The sequence below is a fragment of the Epinephelus moara genome, chromosome 18 (assembly GCF_006386435.1).
Source record: "Epinephelus moara isolate mb chromosome 18, YSFRI_EMoa_1.0, whole genome shotgun sequence".
Taxonomy (NCBI): domain Eukaryota; kingdom Metazoa; phylum Chordata; class Actinopteri; order Perciformes; family Serranidae; genus Epinephelus; species Epinephelus moara.
The window spans coordinates 28,778,468-28,788,057 of record NC_065523.1 but is presented as its reverse complement, the minus strand read 5'-3'; the positions used below and the strand labels follow the sequence as shown (position 1 = coordinate 28,788,057).

At 39.1% G+C, this 9,590-nt stretch overlaps 1 protein-coding gene across 1 annotated transcript; it reads left to right on the top strand.

Moving 5' to 3' along the window:
• Positions 1–3,396: 3,396 nt before the first annotated feature.
• zgc:55558 (GTPase KRas) lies at positions 3,397–9,299 on the top strand. The gene is made up of 5 exons (XM_050068672.1): positions 3,397–3,705; positions 3,942–4,054; positions 5,599–5,777; positions 6,185–6,344; positions 7,180–9,299. The coding sequence occupies exons 2-5, from the start codon at positions 3,944–3,946 to the stop codon at positions 7,291–7,293; spliced, it is 564 nt and encodes a 187-aa protein (XP_049924629.1). The 5' UTR covers positions 3,397–3,705; positions 3,942–3,943; the 3' UTR covers positions 7,294–9,299.
• The last annotated feature ends 291 nt before the right edge of the window (positions 9,300–9,590 follow it).

Here is a 9,590-nt window from a genome sequence, read left to right as displayed (position 1 = left end):
TTACACACACAAACACATACACACACACACACAGGGTGCTAATTTTATGCAAGCACAGTCAAATGCACCATGCACAGAGTGCAGAGGGAGTGGTGGCACACTATTTTGTATTGACATGGCTGTATGGTGTGAAGCGCACCCATGGAAACAAGAAGAGTCTATTATAATCCATTATCAAAGGGTGTATTAAGGTTTGGTAACAATCATGGCCAATCACATCAGCTCCTCTCGTGCCCTTTAAATGCAGCACCCTCTTCATCTTGACACACTGACAGCAGGGTAATGGAGTCCAGAGGTGCTTCTCCTCAGAGGACACTAACATGCTCATACAGGAGAGGAACTGTCGCATTGTACAAGCTGCACAGTACATTTTTCTGCGCTGGCACATACAGTAGATAGAGCTGACATACATGAAACAACATGTGCATGCACACACAAACATGCACACACACAACTTTTGCCCTCTGCGTGTACTCACAGGTCATGCCAACACACAGTGTTTTTTATTTTACTTATCTATTAAAAAGTACATTTGCAGACAGCTCTTTTTCAGATCAAGAATCTAATTCTCTTTAACGTGTAGAGGGTTTGTGATGTGAGCTCACTTTTGTGAGAAAATACTCTGTTGGAATGTTAAAAAGAATTTATTTGGTTCAAATGAGGGTTTCATGGTGAAATGTGTTCGTATGTCAATAAATTATTTTTAAAAGTGATTAAGGCAAATTTTGTTTTGGGTGAAGTGTCTAAAAGACATGAATGATTATTCCTGTGAACAATTTTATTTCTAAGTGTTGTATCGGTGTATTTTTAATCAAGTTTCTCTTTGTCTCAGTTTATGGCTGTTCCAATGTTGTCCTCCTCCTTCTTGATGAAATGTGTGGTGGGAAAAAGTGTAAAAATAAAAAAAGGAAACAATCATATTTAAACATGCAGAGATGTAGAAAATATTCTATGTATAAAAGATGTAAATGTGAGATGATATCCTTGTCTATAATAAAAAATTAAGCGATTTAAAATGAGGTCACTATTTCAGCACAGTCATGTCATTAGGATTTATCACTGACAGCATGATGACACATTAAATTAGTGTTGATTTTTTTTTTTTTTTTTTTTTTTTAGGCCTACATCATGAGCGCAATGTCAGTTCTCTGTCTTTCTCTGTCTTTTTCTCAGGACAGATGGATGCAGGATTATCTCTGTGATTTTAGGCAAAGATTAGATAGGAGAGCAGATGCACTCAGTGGGAGAGTGAGGCAGAAACATGGACGTCACAGACAAGGGAGGTGAGGATGACTGACCAGAGGGTGGGGCATGATGCCTGCCTGCTATATGTGTGTGTGTCTGTGTGTCTGTGTGTGAGTGTGTGTGTGTGTGTGTGTGTGTGTGTGTGTGTGTGTGTGTCTGTGTGTGTGTCTGTGTGTGTTCAATGTGGTGCAACTGTAAGTAAACCTTTAAAAAAAGTGCTTGAAATGGATATTCCTAGTTTCCTCACCCTCTCAACATAATTACTTCTCAACATACCTGCTGTTATTTCGTTTTTAAGTGTTTCGCTATGGTCTTTATTTTGAAAGAATACACCGGAAGTATGAGCACAATCATTTCTGCATTGACGCTACTTTGACTTTTGATGTAGTGCTGCAGTTCATCACTTTGACCACTAGATGTCGATAAACATACATTATCCTCAGGTTAGCCTTAAACTGTCTTAACTCTGGTATTAACATCTCTTAAAGTAAACTGGTCCTCACATTGTTAAAACACAACTCTTAAACCTGCAGTAACTTATTTTGGGGCACTTAATGGCAATGAAAGTAGACTGAAAACACAACATCAACCTTTACCATTGCAAGGCAGATCAAGGCAGAGTATGGTCGGGAATTCCTGCGCTGTTCTAAGATTTGCAAATTTACAACCAGGCCTGCTAAAATGCTAACTCATTTCTGAGTTTTAGAACTCAGGGCACTCTATTTTTAAAAAATCAATCATGCCTAATTCCTAACATATATATGATAAGTTCAATAAGAAATGTCACTTTTATAAACCACATTTTATATTCAATATTCCTATTTTCAGTGCACTTTTAACTGCTGCAAGCTGTAAACTGCCACAACAAACACAATTATGTTCATGTTTACATTGGTTATTTGAGCACAGGGAACCCAAATATGTGATTCTAAAAACAATCAGATCATCTGTGACTTGTTTTGACTTTGGTGTGAACAAAGAGGTTTCCTCCTTAGTGTGGAGGTAAACTGGTCTCCACACCAGGAAACAGTTGTTAGAGGAGCTCCTACATAATACAGTTATCACCAGTATTAATATTACTATTATTTTTATATGAATGTTATTATGTTACTGTGGTAATTCGTCATAGTCACACAAATAATGCGTTGATGGTATTGTAATTAATAATCAGGGGTGTTGTAGTGGGGGGAAAGTGGGACTAATTACCCTGGGCCCGAGGGGGGGCCTTGAGAAGCCTGGAATTAAATTTTGGTTATGTTTGGACTTTTTTTTTTTATTATTTCTAAGGGACTAGTGCCATAGCTACATTAAAAGTGGCTGAGTAAATCGATTGAAACACTGAACTTGTATTAAAAAAGGACAGTAGAAGCTCTCCGAGGCCCCTCTCCCCCTTTAGGTGTGCAAAATTGTTTAATCTGCCCCTGCACTAGAGTTCGTCTCTAAACGAGCAAGCAAACTGACTTTGTAAAAAATTATAATAATAATCAAAAGGTGCGTGAAAGAGACATGGGTCAAGAGAGGAAGGGCAGGAGGCCCACAGAGACTGCTTATGTACAGGGCCCAGAATTTGGTGCTACGCCACTGTAAATATTGACATCATTAGTGTGCATTAACCACTTTATTAAATTTAGTAGTGTAGTTGCGTACTGTGACCACTAGACGGCAGTGAACACATTCAAACAACGCTTAGGCCTCATGTAAAATCATACTAATAATCATATGTATATATGTCTATGCTAATAATGGTGTAAATTCCACCAAGGCAGACGCAGTACCACACTGTAACTTCCGGTCATATATTTCGAAATAAAAGCCTGGTGCATAAATTAAGGTGGATAAAACATTTACAAAGAAGGTAATTATTGCAGAGCTGTTTATCGTAATGTGTTATATGAAGCAGACGTTTAAAAAGTTTGGAACTATGAGTTCAAATTCCCTTTCTGATATTCATGATGAGTTGAGAAGAACCATCTGTGGGGAAAAAGAAGTTTCCCCGGTTGGCCACACCCTATTAGGGCTACTCCTGTTCATGATTGGACTGATGTGCTAGCTGTGGGCGGAGTCATTAGCTAAAGCTCCACTGTGATTGGTTCATTGCAACGTCTGTCTGCACGCCGTCGGTTCATTGGTTGTTTGACGACGGGGATTAACGTGAAAACGCTCTGCTTTCAATGAGCCCACAATGGAGACTAAATAGGAACTTGCACGGATTCAGGCTTTTAATTTATTCATTATATGAAGTTTAATTGTTAATAGTAGCTTCTAAAATCTTTGGCTCATTTTTGACACGCATTTCTAGCGAGGAAAACAAGTTGCGGACAGGTCCTGAAGTTTGTCTACAAGTGTTCTGAATAAGGAAATCGTCTCCGGCTAACGTTATGTAGCAAGCTAATGTCATTTATCCATTCGTAAAGTCAGCTATCATTTCACAGACTCCTCCATTAAACTCCTACATTAAAGGTAAGTTAAAATTTCCCATTTTACAACCAGCACTCGTTCAAGTAAGGAAGACTTAACATAAAGTCAACTAACGTCAGCTGATAGTAACCTTAAATCTGGGTCAGTGTCTTCGCCATGTCAGTATAGGGAGGAAGAGGGTTAATTTACATCAACCGGTTTGATTTGTTCATGTTCACCTGACAACTCGGCTAATCCGATGTAAAATCATGGCTACCTGCTGATTTAATCCCTTCCAGGCATGACCGAGTACAAACTTGTGGTGGTCGGGGCAGGAGGTGTGGGGAAGAGTGCTCTCACCATCCAGCTCATCCAGAACCACTTCGTAGATGAATATGATCCAACCATCGAGGTAAGGCACCAACCATTAGACCATTAGACACAGAGTGCTGGTGAAGTTAAGTGTAATATAGGGGTAAATACAACATTTGGAGTTTACCATGAATATGCATGGTCAGTTTCATGTGTTCATCAAAGTGAGTTATTCATATTTATACCATTGTACCTGTCAGAGTGAAACAGGTTTTTAAGGGGAACACCACCCAAATTAAGAATGTTGTTTCCTTGGCCTAGGAAAGTACAATCAATGTCTGTGAACATGAGCTATTCTCTGTCAAAGCCAGAAACCAGAGAGGTAAGTCTCAAACTTGTGATGTCATTGGATATAAAGCATGGAGCTGCTCCATAGACAATGGTTGGGAGGGTGATTTTGTTTAGACCCACAGAATATTTGTTTCCTTTTTCATACCCAGATGAGTTTTATACTATTGTAGAAAATGTAGTCATATAGTCTGAACATTTCCCTGGCTCTTTCACCCTTTGTTCATCATTCATTGTCAGTGGAGCAGCTCCAGACTTTGTACTTGATGACATCACAAGCTTGAGTTTTAGCACTCTATTTTTTGGATTTGGGAAAGTTGTTCATGTTAACTAATATTTTTGGACTGTCTTAGACCACAGGCACAACATGTATGAATTTTGAAAATGGGTGAAGTTCCCCTTTAGAGGTTTGGATAGTATTAAACACCCACTGCTTACTCATATCACCCGTTTCTACACATTAACCAATACACAGGAAATGATATTACATTCTCCCATGCTTTAAGAAGTTGTGGAAGATGTACTCAGATTTGTCCCCTCCCTTTGCCCTTACAATATTTCATTTGTATCAGGACAAAGTTCTTTGGTCGCAATTGTACTTTGGTGTCTCGTAAATCAACGTGGGCTGGACACTTTTATGTAAGACATACCTAAGAAACATAAATAAATCTGGCAATACTAACGTGAAAATACTCTGTTACAAGTAGATGTTCTGAATTAAATACCTTAAATTATAGTATTAGCCATAAAAGGCACCTAAAAGTCAAAAGTGAACGTAATTATGCAGCAGAATGGCCCCTTCAATCATAATATTTAATATCTTATCATAGGACTATTATTACTGATCCATAATAGGTAATAAGCTTTTTAATGTTGTAGCCAGTAGAGGTTGAAGTTACATTTAACCATTTCATATACTGCTGGGTGGTTAATTATGTAACAATGCTGCATCATATCTTATATGGGTGGGAATCGCCTATCTCTCATGATAAGATATTATCATGATACTTAAGTCACGATGCAGTTTTCTTGCATCTTTTAAATGATTTGTAGTGTGCTTTCTTTTCTCACTTTGTTGCCTGTAAATGACAAGTTGGTTGCAAATCTTCATTTTATGTCAGTGTTAAATACATACCTGAATGTTCACTGTAAAACTTTCCATTTGAGGTCTTGTTGCTACATGACGCGGCAGTATGACTGTGAGAAAAAAACCCTGGAAGTAACATGATGCAATCCATTGTCAGATTTCTTGGCAGACGCGTTTGCCTGCATGATCATGTCACTGCTATGTTACAGGACTCGTACAGAAAACAGGTGGTGATTGATGGAGAGACTTGTCTGTTGGACATCCTGGACACTGCAGGTCAGGAGGAGTACAGCGCCATGAGGGACCAATATATGAGGACAGGGGAGGGCTTCCTCTGTGTGTTTGCCATCAACAACACCAAATCCTTTGAGGACGTTCACCTCTATAGGTACAAGATGCGTCACACCGCCTTAGGCTTGTATCAGTAATAAAACACATCTGGAGAAAGAAGTTGAAACTAGACTGTTGAAGAAGGACTAACAGTATTTTAATAGTGTGCATGTTTAAGTTGGCACAGTCAGGAATCCAGCTGTGTAAATGCACTGTGCTGGCTCGGGCAGTCTAGCACTACAGACCGTTTCCTGATCAGCAGGAACTGCACTCGAAATTATCTGTGCCTAATATCTATAGACATGCTGAGTATGGTCACAAGTTGTGGGGGCATTATTGCACTAGAATCTAGTTCACATTTTTGAGCTAATCCAAATACATAAAGCAAAACTGAAGAAAACATTAGTGGTGCAAAGATAAAGTAGAGTGGCCTCAGTCACTTAGGTGTGTGTCTCTCCTCCTCAGAGAGCAGATCAACAGGGTGAAGGACAGTGACAGTGTTCCAATGGTGCTGGTGGGGAATAAAAGCGACCTGAGTACCCGCACAGTGGAGACGCGGCAAGCGCAGGAGCTGGCACGAAGCTATGGAGTACCATTTGTGGAGACCTCTGCCAAAACCAGACAGGTACATAGGAAAGATAGTGACTATGTTAACATGCACACTAATATTCCACATATGACAATATTCTGAATGTGATACAGGTCATGGTAAAGCATATTCCAAATTAGGCCTTATTCCAAATGTAGCATTTTCTGATAACGCATGTGGGATATGCTGGCATTATTCAGGTGAGCATTCTTTGACATTTATACAGCGCATTTGAAATATGTGTCTCAATCTGAGTTTTAACCACAGTTTGCGACACACTGCCTGTTCATGTTCAGCTCTGTGCATTGTACACAAACCAGCTAACTAGCCCAAAAGAAGAAGCCCACATTTCTAGACAGAAGAAGACTCCTACTTCTAAACATTGTGGGAGAGTTGGATATCACCAGGTTTTTGTATATGTGCAAGTATCCTAAGGCCGACCTTTTCAAGGAGGTGGTTGAAGGAATGAAAGAGGGAGGCTGCACAGTTGAATAAGTGCACCACAATCAGAAAATCCTATTTTGGTGCAAAGCAAAATGGCACAAGCGGCTCCAGTCATTCCACTTTTCCATATTTTAACATGATAACCAACATGTTAGGGCATGCTAATCAAAGTATGCACAGCTGCAAGTAACCATAGCATGTAAACAGCTTAGTGGGAATAAAAAAAAAAACCAGAATATTATATGCGTGTAAACATAGTAACACCTGTATTCTGTTTGCAATGAGGCATGCATGAGCCTTGTTTGAGAAAGGAGGACATCAGCAAATCAGTGCATGAAATATAATTTTTAATCACCCAAATCCCATTTCATTAAACAAATTTGAATCTTCATTTTTTTCGTGCATCAAATATTTTTCTGTCTTGCAGGGTGTGGAGGAAGCTTTCTATTCACTAGTGCGGGAGATTAGAAGATACAAGGAGACCAACCGCAGCAACAAGAAGAGCAAGAAGAACACTCAGAGACGTTGCATAATACTATAGCAAACCACACACACACACAGTATCCTTTACAGCACTTGTTTCACGCTCGCCCTCACTCACTGCACCTCCTCTGTCACATCGGAGACGTCCAGCACCACTCAGGACAGAGAAGCAGACGTGGCAAAATCCATTTTTTTTTACTGCTGTCACAGTTTCCACTTACAGTATGTCACCACAAGATTTGCCATTTATTCATCTGGTGTGCAGTGTCTATTTAACGCTGTGAATTCAGTTTGTTTTTGTTTTTGTTTGGTGACCAAACAACTAGAAACTGCAGATTTTAGAAGAGTTTTTTTTTTCTTTTTGGTTAAAGCCAGCATTTGTGCAAACTTAATTGGAGTCTCTCGAAGACAGATTGAATTTGTCTGGAAGGATAATTCTCTTTTTACTAATAATAATTTTGTCCAGCTGGTGCTTTTACAGTCTGTTAAGCTCCTGTTGACTATTTAGGGGCCAAGGGTTCACAGTGGTGTGTTGCTCTTTGCACTGCCACATCAGGTGACGCATTCAGTCCAAATCTCTAAAATTGTTCTAGGACTCAACACATTGTTTAGGGCAGTGAAATTCTTGACAATTTTTATATGATTTCTAGGGCTGGATGTTGGTACGCCATACCTTTTTAAAGAACTTACCGAAGTAAACTAATACCACATGTTAATGAAACTTCTCCAGTTAGAGATACCTGCATTCCATGTTTTTTGTACCCATATATAGAAAAAAATGACTATTTGAATTTTTTTGCTTGCAGCCAGTCACTGCAAGCATTTTTGCAAAGTGCGATTGGCCCACTGCTGCAGCAGCTACAACCCATACAGTCTGTGGTGTGGTGAAGTGGAGCATTACATATTTGACTGATTTGGCAGTTCAGTGTGCAGAGATGCTATCGAAATGTTCAAAAGTATGGTTGCACTGCACGTCTTTGGTGTCTGGTATCATTTTAAACAACTGAATGCTTCCATTCACATAGGTATAAAATTAAGTTAAAAAAGGTATCAAATGACGTACTCTACTGGTATTGGTACAGATATCGTGATTTTTTTTTTTTTTTAGACAGAGATACCCAGCCCTAGTGATCGCCCAGTACACATTTGGTTTCACAAAGTCCCACAAGTAACATAGAAACAGTGTCATATTGACTGTTTACTGTGAAAAGATTTTGCCTCCAGATGATTGGTTAAAACTTTTTCTTTTAGAAAAAGTAAGTTGTCTTCCCCTTGTTCTGTTGCACAGGTTAGTGTGTCCTCTGGGGCTTGAAACACATCAGTAAAATCTTTTTTTTTTCTTCTTACAAACATCATGTCACTTAAGATACTGAAGCAGTACAGGATCACTGCTGTAACAAAACCTCAAAATTGTGTTCCAGACTCCCAGGTGCACTTTATTCATTTTCTGTTATGTGTTTATTGTAGAATATAGGATTAGTTAGTGCCATTTTAAAAAGGTTACTCAGGAATATGGTGTTGTATTAGGAACTGAGGAATACAACAGACTGAGAGCTGTGTCAAATGATTGGTTGAGATCTTGATGCCTCTGTCCATCATTAACTTACAGTTTGAAGTGTCAGCCCTGCCGTTTGTTCCACACAGTTGCACTGTATTCCAAAGTCCTCTTTTAATGCAGTTTTTGTGTCAGTCACAGTGGTGTTGGTGATGTGGGACAACATTTAAACCACACTGATGCTGAAACCAGCAAAAACTCTTCAGCGCTCAGAGTCAGTCATGTTATCGGAACATACTTGATGCTGAATAACGAGTCAATAGGGCATCAATTTTTTATAGCAGTGTTTGTCTTCTTTGATAATGACTCTGGCACCCTAAATGTAATGGATTGTTAAATTTCTATTTTTGTAGCATTACAAACGTCTTTCCCCGATTTAAAACCCCTCATCTGCATTAAGAAACTGGAGGGTTCCCACTTTGCTATGGTGTTAAACCAGCAGCTTCCAAATGCCTGTCTTATTATCTGGACTTAATGTAGTCCCACTGATTTAAATAAATATTAAAAGTTGGAACAAGTCTCTCACTGACAGCTATGTGAAATCTTTAATGCACTCTGCTGTAACGAACAAGTAAATGTCATCAGCTTTTACGTCTTTGTGTGTTCTGTTCACCTGAGGTGGAGCTTTACTGGTGAAAGGCGTTCAGGGGGTTAAATGTATTTTCAAAAAGAGATGCAGGACATGATAAGAACTTATATCAATCAAAGTAGAGATAGTGATTGTGGTGTGTTTATGCCCGATGTGATTTGGAATTACTGATTAGAAAGACCTCATCTTTTCATGTTGAAGAACAAACACT

Coding starts and splice junctions, on each gene's coding strand:
- zgc:55558 (XM_050068672.1), top strand. CDS start 3,944: ATGACCGAGTACAAACTTGTGGTGGTCGGGGCAGGAGGTGTGGGGAAG. Junction 4,055..5,598: donor AATATGATCCAACCATCGAG/GTAAGGCACCAA, acceptor GCTATGTTACAG/GACTCGTACAGAAAACAGGT. Junction 5,778..6,184: donor GAGGACGTTCACCTCTATAG/GTACAAGATGCG, acceptor TCTCCTCCTCAG/AGAGCAGATCAACAGGGTGA.